The 11,618-nt window shown below is 49.2% G+C and overlaps 1 protein-coding gene across 3 annotated transcripts; it reads right to left on the bottom strand.

The window, feature by feature from the left end:
- Positions 1–2,905: 2,905 nt before the first annotated feature.
- On the bottom strand, positions 2,906–11,150 carry Psmd4 (proteasome 26S subunit ubiquitin receptor, non-ATPase 4). Of its 3 annotated transcripts, none has more exons than XM_050124622.1 (10): positions 11,039–11,150; positions 6,803–6,943; positions 5,685–5,799; positions 5,098–5,184; positions 4,838–4,906; positions 4,478–4,693; positions 4,079–4,196; positions 3,829–3,960; positions 3,669–3,736; positions 2,906–3,190 (listed from the first exon to the last, which is right to left on the bottom strand). In XM_050124622.1, the coding sequence occupies exons 1-10, from the start codon at positions 11,062–11,064 to the stop codon at positions 3,020–3,022; spliced, it is 1,143 nt and encodes a 380-aa protein (XP_049980579.1). In that variant the 5' UTR covers positions 11,065–11,150; the 3' UTR covers positions 2,906–3,019. The 3 variants fall into 3 exon arrangements, with proteins under 3 accessions (XP_049980579.1, XP_049980580.1, XP_049980581.1); XM_050124623.1 differs by having other exon boundaries at positions 4,088–4,196; XM_050124624.1 differs by having other exon boundaries at positions 10,995–11,081.
- Between the last annotated feature and the right edge of the window lie 468 nt (positions 11,151–11,618).

The raw sequence follows: 11,618 nt of genomic DNA, 5'->3' as shown, positions 1-11,618 counted from the left end.
GGGAGGCAGAGGCAGGCGGATCTCTGTGAGTTCGAGACCAGCCTGATCTACAAGAGCTAGTTCCAGGACAGGCTCCAAAACCACAGAGAAACCCTGTCTCGGGGGGAAAAAAAAAAAAAAAAAAAAAAAAAACACCACACACACACACACACTTGACTGTGTGAACCCGAACATGCACACACACACACACACACACACAAAGCAATTAAACACATTCTGATATACGAGATTCTAATAGTTTAATAGTAAGTATCCTACTTATATACATGTATGAGAAAACTGGCTTTAAAAAGGGGCCGATAGGAGCTGGAAGATGTCTGACAGTTTAAGAGCACTTACTGCCTTTGCAGAGGACCTGGGTTTGATTCCCAGCACCCACATGGACCATATGTAATGCCAGTTCCAGGGACTCTGATGCCTTCTCTGGCCTCCTTGAGCATCAAACAGGCAAATGGTACAGACTTACATGCAGACAAAATACTCTTACAACTAAAGAAAAAAAAAAATCTTTGGGGGGCTGGAGAGATGGCTCAGTGGTTAAGAGCATTGCCTGCTCTTCCAAAGGTCCTGAGTTCAATTCCCAGCAACCACATGGTGGCTCACAACCATCTGTAATGAGGTCTGGTGCCCTCTTCTGGCCTGCAGGCATACACACAGACAGAACATTGTATACATAATAAATAAATAAATAAATATTTAAAAAAAATCTTTGGGTTGGAAAGATAGCTCAGTGGTTAAGAGCACTGACTGTTCTTGCGAGGACCTGGGTTTAATTCCCAGTACCCACAAATGTAGTTCCCAGTAGCCCACAAATGTCTGTAACTCCAGTCCCAGGGGGCCTGGTGCCCTCTGCTGGCCTCCACAGGCACCAAGCACACAAGTGGTGTAGAAACATTACAGCAAAACACCCGTGCACATAAAAACAAACGATTTAAATAAAAACAAGTACAAGAAAGGACTGACAAGATAGCTCAGTAGGCAAAAGCACTTGCTACCCTAACAACCTAAATTCAATCCCTAGAATTCACAAGGTAGAAAAGGGAACAGACCCCTACAAACTGTCCCAACCTTCACATTCGTGTTTCTGTATGGACACCCTCACCACACACACACACACACACACACACACACACACACACACACACACAAGAAAGCGCCAAAGCAGGCTAAGTGGTTTCCTGGGTTGGGAAGGCACACATAATCACTGAACATGGGGGCACAGTCTACAGCTCTTGGGAGGTTGATGGATCTCTAAAAGATCGAAGTCAATTTGGTGTATTTAATGAGGTACAGTTCAGCTTGGGCTTGACTGAAGACACATAAAGAGGGAAAGAACAGTAGAAAGCAGCCTGCCTGTACACACCATAAGGCGTCAAGCAAGCATTCCAGCTCCCGAGTGTTTTCAAGTGTTTGTCTTAATTTTATGACAAACATAGGTTTAGTATTTCCTTTTATTTGTTTTGCTTTGGTTTGTTTTTTTCGAGACAGGGTTTCTCTGTGTAGCTTTGGAGCCTGTCCTAGAACTTGTTCTATAGATTAGGCTGGTCTCAAACTGCCTCCAAAGTGTTGAGATTAAAGGCGTGCACCACCACTACCCGGCCAGTATTTCCTACTTATAGGATAATAATCAATACTTTCAATAAACAAAGAGAAACCACATGTGACAGCATACTAGAGAGGCTGAGGCAGGAGAATGATCACTAGTCTCAAAAATTCAAGAGAAACACACAAAAAAAAAATTCAAGAGAAAGGTGAATTCTGTATTCTATTCTGTAACTTAACAGAAAAGCTACCTCGGAACTGGCACTCTGTGAAGACACACCAGCTTTTGTGCCTTCATAGAAAGCCAGGCTTAAAGGACTCCTGGTTCCTGGTGTCCTGGGCCACTGCTCAGGTCTTCAGCTGTGTCTCCACCTGCCTGCACACACTGTACAAACCCATTTCTTCCTTACTGGCTTTTTCAGAGAGCATGCTCCGAGAGGACTGGAGTCTAGATCCTCCTTCTCACCGTCCTGTAATACCTGGTCTATAGTTTTTATGTGACATTGTATTTGTTACTGTTGGGGAGCACATATGTACCATGGCATTTGGATGGAGATGAGAGGACAGCTCTGGCCTCTGTGGACGCTGGGGACCAAATTCTTGTCATTAGGGACTAGAGAGGACTCAGCAGTCACCTAGCTGCTCCTCCAGAGGACCTGGGCTTGAGTCTCAACACCAACATGGTAGCTCACAATCATCTTAAACTGCAGTTTCTGGGGATCTGATACCATCTCTGGTCTCCATAGGTACCAGGCAGGCATGGGACATACACATACATGCAGGCAAATGCTCATATACAAAGCCTTTGGGGGGGGGGCACTTTCAAGACAGGGTTTCTCTGTGTAGCCCTGGTTGTACTAGAACTTGCTCTGTAGACCAAACTCACCTCAAACTCAGAGATCCACCTGCCAGGATTAGCCAGGATTAAAGGTATGTGCCACGACCACCTGGCCCATATACAAATTCTCCTTAGGTTTTCATGGTAACTGCCTTTACCTGCTGAGCCATCTTTCCAGACCCCTCATAAATCTCTTTTGAGCCAAACATGGTTGTTCATATCTTTAATCCCAGCAAAATGGGAGGCAGAGACTGATGGAGCTCTGTGAGTCTGAGGTCAATTCAGTATACTTAATGAATACATAGTGAGACCTTGTCTCAAAAATAAAAACACATAACTAATAGTTCTTTGACCTATCAGACATGGACTGTTCGTCCCTAGACTGCCACCAGGGTGTTATTCTCGACAAAGGAAAAGAGCCTGAGGAACCGTCAGGACTGGGACAAGAAGGAGCTGTCTGCAGCGCAGAGGTGGCGGGCACTCCTTCCAGCCAACTCCTTGCGTGCACTATTTGAAGCAAAGGGAAAAACTTGCCAAGCTTTATTCAGGTTGTAAAGTCTGCAGACAGCATATCTACGTCTATAGGCAACCCCGTCTTCACAGTCCCCTGGACAGACTCAGCCAGCCCTCCCTCCAGGCTCACTTCTTGTCTTCCTCTTTCTTGTCCTTCTTGCCATCCTTGGTGGCCTGGGAGGCTAGAGAGCCCATTGCATTCCGAATGGCTTCGTTGTTGGGATCCACGCCGGGAAGGTTCTCCAGGACACTCTGAAGGAACTCTGGGTCTTGCATCACATCGTAGTCGTCCTCCTCCTGAAAAAGGCACATGAGCGCACAGGGAAGGGGCTGCGGGGGCCGGGTGTGCCACCAAGGGAAGGAAAGGCTCGAGGTAAGCAAGACCCGTGTCCATAATGGCATGGGCACTAACGGACAACAAAGAAGCCAGAGAACTCCGCTGAGCACAGTGGGTAAAGCCACCCCCACAAGCAGCTTTCTTGCTGGGAAACACCCAACACTCCTGTCCCGCAGACCCTCTCGGGAGGGCTCCATAGACTTCAATCCAGATCAATCCCACTAGAAAATTCCAGGACAATGGAATGCTTCTCCAACTCACTGTTCCCCTGGCAACGTTTACACAGAAGAAAACACACATCTATGTGTTTCCTTCTGTTCCTCAGAGAACTCGTCTGTGAAATGCTAGGGAGGGAAGCCTCAGCCCTAAAAGGCTGGGGATCTAAATACAAGGGGATCTCAAACATGACTGGATCCGAGGGTCACTGCCGGCTCTCACCTTCACAGGCTCAGAGGTGTCCATGGCTGAGCTGGCATCGATGTCAGCTGACTCTGTTTGGCCGAACTCTGAGGAAAGGAGAACAGCAGTCTCTGCTCAGTGCCTTCTCCTCAGCCCAACCTCAGCCCTGCCCAGGCCCTTGAACACAAGCCCTACTCACCTGCTCCCTGCAGCGACATCTGCATGGCGTAGGCAATCTGCTCCTCCTCAGTCATGCTGCTTAGGTCAGGAAGCCCAGCACGGCCAAACTCCTGCTGGCTGATGGTCATCTTCAGGAGGGCATCGTCCGAGTCTGGGAAAGAACAGAAGGGCAAGGAAGACCTAGTGAACATCCCACAGGGCTGGCTGTGCCACTACCCAAGCCTAGCTTAAAATGGCTACACCCTCAGGCCCGGGACTTCAGAATCCACCTCTTTCACCTTCAGTCCCAGACGTTGCAATTCCAGCCTCGGCGGCAGAGGCTGCAGCAGCCCGCCGTGCCTCTTCCTCCTGCCGCTGCCGCTGCTCTTCCATAGAAACACGAAGAGCCTGGGAAAGAGAAGACAAGATGGACTACTGGGCACTGCTGAGCTGGAGAACACAGGAGGGCAGCCTCTGGTTTATCGTAATCGCAGGAAGAGAACTGTTGAGAGATGAGAAGGAGAAATGGAAGCAGCAGGACGGGGCCTGGGTGTCACCAGGAAAAGGAACAAGCCAGAGCCCTGCAGACAGAGCTAAGAGAAGGAAAGGATGGCATGGGAGTGCCCAGGATGACCCAGCCCCCAGCTGGGCATCTACAGAGAGAACAGACCAGGTCAGCATCTGCTTACTAGAGCCAACTCAGGATCAGCACTGGGGTCTACTCCAAACTCGAAGTCACTGGCACCGAGCCCCAGCATGGCACCGCCTTCACCAGCTAGAATAGGAGAACTGATGAGGGCATCAGCCAAGCTGGGCCCAGGGGGTACTGTCACCAGGTGTGATCCGGTTCCGTCCTTGCCATTCAGCGTGTTCACAAAGGCTGTCAGCTTCTCTGTGTTCACCTCCTGCGGGGCAGAGAGCACAAGACAGACCCCTCCTTCACTCACTGCTCCCAGCAGTCTCCAGAGTCCCAGGGCCTCTACTCCAGAAAAGGATGGTCCTGTTCATAACCAATGGATCAGATCCCATGCTCTACAATCCTGACTTACCTCTTCCCCAAAATTGATGATGTCAACGTTCACTTTTTCTTTCTTGAGGCGTTTGGCTAGTTTTACCAGCTAAGAAGTAAGAAAAACCAAGAAACTGATTCTATATATTAAGCACCGAACTTGCCTCAGAAAACACACAGAAATTCAGCAGCTGACCAAAGGTTGACACAACACTGAAATCAGATATCCACCTTTCCCCCAGATTCTAAGTAAGTGGGGACATTCCCAAATGCAGGCTCTGCCTGAGGCCACGGACTCACATCCTTCTCCTGGTCCTCCACGGGGCTCCCCACGAAGGCGATGATGCGCATCTTGTGATTCTTGCCCTGCCGGTGCTTCAGGGCCAGCTTGGAAAGCAGAAGAAGTTCCCATCAACCACAGGAAGCATCAGCTCCTCCCTGTGTCCCCTGCCCCTCCTCTTCCTTCCATCACGGTCACGTCGACCATCACGCAGATCAGGCCTCCCTCACATCCCTCACGGTCCTCCTGCCCCACCCTGTCTATACTGAGTAAGCATGCTCTAGGTCAGCACTTCTCAACCCGTGGGTCACCACAGGGGTTGAAGGTCGAGTGACCTTTTCACAGGGGTCACTAAAGACCACTGGAAAACACAGGTATTTACAGTACAGTTCGAAACAGTAGCAAAATTACAGCTATGAAGCAGCAACACAAATAATTGTCTGGTTGGTGTCCTCACAACATGAAGACCTGTATTAAAGGGTCGCAGTGCGAGGGGCTGAGAACCGCTGCTCTAGGCCATCTCTCGTCTTGCTCTATCCAGCTCTAGATTACAGTTCTCAAGAAAAGTGAGCACTGATCCTCACAGCAGGGAAGCGGCAGGACTCACGTGGGCCACACGAATGCCGGTGCAGAAGGTGATCTTGCCCTTGGGCTGGACAGTATGGAGCTTGGAGAGGATGCGGCCAGTGTCGGGCGTGAGTGTGGTCAGCACTTCACAGTCACTAGGTGAGAGCAAAGCATTTCGGTGAGCTCAGACACACAGTGCCTCCCGACCACTCCCATTCATCTTTTCTTTTGGGGAATTTCTCAAGACAGGATTTCTCTGTGTAGTCCTGGCTGTCCTGGAACTTGCTCTGCAGACCAGGCTGGACTCAAACTCAAGACATCTGCCATCCTCTGCATCCTGAGTACTGAGATTAAAGTTGTGCACCACCACCGCCTGGCTATTCATATTTTCTTTAGAGACCTTAAAAACAACTTCTATCATTTCTAAGATAGAGTCTCCTGAAGGATAAAATGGTACAAGCCTTTAATCTGCACTGGGGAGGCAGAAGCAGCAGATCTGAGTCTGATACCAGCCAAGGCTATATGAGACCCTGTCTCAAAAAAAAAAAAAAAAAGAGCTGACAAGACAGCTCATTGGTTAAGAGCACTTACTGCTCTTATAGAGGCTCCAGCTTCATTTCCCAGCACCCACACTCCAGTTCCAGAGAATCTGAACCCCTTTTCTGACCCCTTTGGGCACCATGCATGCCCATGGTGCATATACATAGATGCAGGACAAACATTCATATACATGAAATACAAATAAATTAAAAAAAAGAAAATCCCAAAGGTTGGGACTAGAGCTAAGTGGCAAAGCCCTTGCCTAGCACACAGGAGGCTGGGGTCACCCTTAGCATCAAAATGACAAGAAAAAGTTAAAAGCTGAGCATGGTGGTGCAGGCCTGGGAGACAAGAGGAGGTCCACCCAAGTCCAAGGCAGCCTGAGGCACACAGCAAGTCTGAAGACAGCCAGGGCAGAGGGAAAAATCTCTGTGTGTGTGTGTGGGGGGGGGGGTCAGTAAATCCTCCCTACCCAACAGGCTGTGCTGACTACGGGGGGATGGGAAAACACAGGGAAGGGTAAAAACTGCCTATACTACCAACATAAGGTCAGCCACCTACAGACCCAACATGGCAACACCACCCACCTTCAGAGCCCCACTCCTGGGTCCCACGTACTTGGCCAGGGTGATGAGGCCCACGTTATTCTCAGGATTGCTTCGAGTCTTTGAGTGACACACGATGTTGACGGCATCCTGTTGGGCCTGCAGCCGGGTGGGAAGGAAGTCTCCATTCCGCATGTACTCACTGTTGTCCACGCTGTCAAGACAGAGAGAGGGGGACACAACAATGGAGGATCCCCCAAAACATATTCTACAGATAGGGACCCTTCAACCCCTCCTGCCAGACACGCTGTGATACAGCAGTGGCTTTCGGGCTTAGAACGCAGGGTCACCTGGAACCCTTTCTATCTTAATAGAGCACAGAAGCCAGGCACGGCAGCACACAGCTGTAACCCTAGAACTCCGAAGATGGAGCTAGGAGGATCAAGAGTTCATGGCAAACCTCAACTACATTATAAATTTGAGGCCAGTCCTGAAAACAAAACAAAACAAAAAGCCCAGGATCTAGATAATATGAAATATAGACTCTGGCTTCCCTGCCTTTTGGTTTGGGGGTGGGGGTATCAGTCACACAATCTATCATTGAGCCACACATCCCTGGTCAGGGACCAACTTTTGATGACCCTTGAAGTCTCAGGGAGTTCTTCCAGCCACTGACACCTGTGTTCAGGGAAGAGCACAAGGTACTTTCCTCGAAAGCAAAACTGGCTCAGTGATAACTTTTTCCACCTTATAAAGCTTTACCTGATAATAACTAGAACCGCAAATGGTAGGGGGCGATTTATTGGATATCAGGTGGTGCTGAGACACAGGCTCTTCTCATTCTGCCACTTAACTTTCTGACAACTGCATTTGTGTGTATGGTTGTCTGTCTCTGTGTGTGTCCTCAGGCCCTGTGAAGCCAGGAGTGGGTACTGGATGAGCCGGAACTGGAGTTAGACGGTTTGAAACAACATAGTGCTGGGAATTGAAGCTGTATCCCATGTAAGAGCAGCCTGTGCTCTCTGAGCACTGAATATCACTCTAGCCCCTGGGTAATTTTTTCTCTGAGAAAGTTGCTTCTTTCTCGAAGGTCCAGTTACTTCACTCTTTCATTTCATTTATTATTTGGAGGACAAGTATGTGGGCAAATGCTTGCCACAACGTGCATACGCAAGTCACAGGACAACTTTTGGGAACTGGGTCTCTCCTCCCAGGGTTCCACAGCTTCAACAGGTCAAATAAAGTAGCAAGTCCAAAAATAAGAACAACAGAGGCTTTCGCCACAGTTTGGATGGAACAGCTCAGTGCAAGGGCTGTGGGCAAGACCAATGAGCAGCTAAGGAGGGGGGATGGGCAGACCACGAAAGGGAGGGAGAAAAGTGACAGAGAGCAAAGCCGCTGCACTGCGGAAGGGCTACGGGAGGAAAACACCCCACCACCCATGCGTGTACCCCTTAAAAAGCCACTGTTAATGTCAGTCCCAGTATTCCAGAGGCAGGACAACTACAGGGAACTCCAGGTGGGGCTACACAGCAAGATCCTGTCTCAAGCCAAACAAAACACCACACGACTGCCCAACTTTCCCTATCTCCAGCTTGATATGCATGGGGTAATATTATTTGTATTTCTTAGAACTGCGTTCCCTCAGCAGCATGCAATTCTCTCCTTCACCCCCAAAATCGTGACAAAATTGGGCTTCCAGTATCACCTGAACTTTCCCGATCATAATTTTAATGTGCAGTTCTGTGGTAAGGTGCTTGCCTAGCATGAACAAGACCCTGGCTTTGGTTCCCAGTACCGCAAAATCAATCAACCCACCTCTCAAATACAGGCCAGGCAACAGAGCACACCTGCAGGCTCAGCTACTTAGGAAGTAGAGGAAAGGACTTCTTGAATACAGGATTGGGAGTCAGCCTGGGCAACACGCTGAGATCCATCCCTGTCCCCTCCCCACCCCTCTCCCTCACCCTTGGTCTCCCTTAGAAACAGGATGAGTTTTCCATGCTGAAGATGACTGTGAACTTATCTCCCAACTCTACCTCCTAAGTGCTGGTTACAGGTATGTGCCCGCACATCTGACTTGAGATGACCTAACAACACAAACAGAGCTCCATTGAGTTCCACACTGCCCAAGCGCAATACCATCCATAAAAAACTAACAAGGAAAGAGTATAGCAGGTGTTGGTGGTGCACGCCTTTAATCCCAGCACTCAGGAGTCAGAGGCGGGCGGATCTCTGTGAATTCCAGGACAGCCATGGCTGTTACAGAGAAACTGTTTCAAAAAACAAAAACAAAGAACAAGGAAGTAGGGAAGGAAGGACGGATGGAAAGAAAGAAAGAAAGAAAGAAAGAAAGAAAGAAAGAAAGAAAGAAAGAAAGAGAGAGAGAGAAAGAAAGAAAGCCTGACAAAACAAACATCACAACACACGCATTTTAAAATAGCTCCCTACAGAAGACTGCAGGACCTTAGGGAAAACGAGGGCTCTCACCATCTGTGTCTGGGCAATGGCACCGACAGCTGATGATGCCTGTGGTCCTTTAACACAGCACTCTAAACTTTCTTTTGGAGGGAGGGGGTGAAAACAGGATCTCATTATGTTCCAAGCTGGCCTCAAACTCATGATCCTTCTTCTGTGCCACGATGACAGGTGTGTACAACACCTGGCCAGATCAGTATTTTCAAATCAATGCCAATCTGTACAACAGTCGGCCTCCATCAGCCCCGGAGTTACAGAACTGAATATGAGCTCTTCGGTCCTAACGTCTTCCTACGGTGATCCCTTCCACCTTCAATCAGCCATCTGTTAGTCACCCTGCTCTACATCCCCAACACGGAGCTTTTTATTTAAGTAGCTCTCTTCACAGCTTAAGTTCCGAGGAGTCCCAAATGCCATAAGTACCACACAGAAGTCAATACAATTCTCCCAGTGTGCGAAAGGTTGGGGCCAGAAAACAGATGCTGGGTTCCTCCCTTAACAGGGTCTCTTCTAGAAGTGCACAAACTTAGAAGACAAAATATAGGATTTGAGATAAAATTTTAACTTCAGACATTTAACAAGTGATTAAGATCTCACACACACACCTACAGAGGTCAAAGGCACTGGATCTTCTGACAAGGAGCTGAGAACAGTACAATATGAGTGCTAGGAACTGAACCCCAGTCCTCTGCAAGAACAGCAAGGGCTCTTACCATCGAGGCATTCTCCAAACCAAACAAATAACTTTTAAAAGCAATATCTGGGTTGTATTAAAATCACTTTTTATACTAAAAACTATGCACTACTTGCCTGAAATTCAAATTTAGCTGGGCATTCTGGTTGTGCTGTTTTGAGGCAGTCTTCCTAGGCATCCTGACTCATGGAATTCCCCTGCCTCACCTCCAAAGTGCTGGAAATACAAGCCTGAGCCATCAAGTCTGGCTCACCTTGTATTTTAGCTGGCAGTGCTAGCCTATCTCCAAAGAGAAACATGGGCCTGATGACTCAGGCTTATAATCCTACATACTTGGGAGGTGGAAACAGAGGATTGCAAGTTCAAGGCCAGCCTACACATCTTCTCGAATAAAGCTTCAAAGTTAGCCTGGGCTACAGTGTCAAAACTCCATCTAAAAAATCATAATGATGACACGCAATAAATGCAGTAAAGAAGGGGTGTGGCTGTAGCTCATTCCTGAGCATTCCCAAGGCTCAGGACTCAATTCCCAGTATCTACAAAAACAAACCCTCTTGTAGCCCTGAATATATGTCCTCATCTTGACTTTTTAAAAATTTAATATTTTTCTTTTCCTCAGCTTCTAATCCAACTCATAATAGGTACTCATGCCAAGTATGAAACTGATCGCGTTAATGAACGCGAGAAGAACATTGTACGGTAGCCTTTAACGCCTGCGTATCACAACCACTAAAAGTTGTGTGACCTGAGCAAATCACCCAAAGGCCTTTCGACTCGTGATGAAATGAAGGACCATCTTCCCTGAATGCTGGTATTTCATTCACGAGAGAAAAAGTACAGGGAAAGGCAATGAAGTCGGAGACGGATGGATGGGGCGGTTGGCCTCTGCTCCTCATTCCTTTAGGGCGGCATGGAGGGCAGGGTCCGAGAACCAAACTAAAGGCTGCTGTGGGAAACCAGGGTTCCGGGGCCTGCGCTCCTGGGCCGGGATGACTCAGGGAGTCGCCGGCCTGTCTCCTGTGGGCCCCAAGGCCACATCGCCTGGCGACCCGGTCCCCCACCCCAGGCCTTCGGGCCTCGGCGCCGTGCGCACCCGCGACCCGGACACGGCCCCCGGCCAGGTCCAAAGCTCCTCACCAAACCATAGTGCTCTCCAACACCATCTTGCCACCTTCCCTCTGCGGACCGGCTCCTGGACTGGCAAACAACAGCGCCTCCGATTGGCCTGGCGCTCCTCGCCAATCACAAAACTCGACCTCCTCTCCGCCCCGCCACCCCGCCTCCGCGCCCCGCGATGCGTTCTGGGACTTGTAGGCCGACGGAAGCGCCGGTAATCCGGTGGTGCCAGCTACCTCCGCGGCAGAATTAGCTTCTGCAGCGTCCGCCAGCTGCTTCCGGACGCTGTAGAGCAGCTGTGAGTTCTCTGCACAGCTGGGCCTGGTGACACTCTTCAATCTGAGACAGGAGGGTTGTGATTTACCCCCTCCTCTGCTCTTTTTGTTTATTTGAGGTTTTGTTGTTGCCGTTTGAGAATTCTCTGTGGAACTGAGGCTGAACTTCTGGTCCCCCTCTACCTTCACCTCCCAAGTGCTACCCAGATCGGAACTGCAGTTTCGGGGCCAACCTGGGCTCCATAGTTACGTAGTGAAACTGTCTCAAACACACACACACACACACAGACCCGCATGCACGCACGCACTACTGTGGATAAGACAGT

Source organism: Alexandromys fortis, unplaced genomic scaffold (genome assembly GCF_014885135.2).
Source record: "Alexandromys fortis isolate MF-2015 unplaced genomic scaffold, M_Fortis_MF-2015_v1.1 scaffold_218, whole genome shotgun sequence".
Taxonomy (NCBI): Eukaryota; Metazoa; Chordata; class Mammalia; order Rodentia; family Cricetidae; genus Alexandromys; species Alexandromys fortis.
The sequence above is the reverse complement of the archived record's forward strand: the minus strand, read 5'-3'. Positions and strand labels throughout refer to the sequence as shown.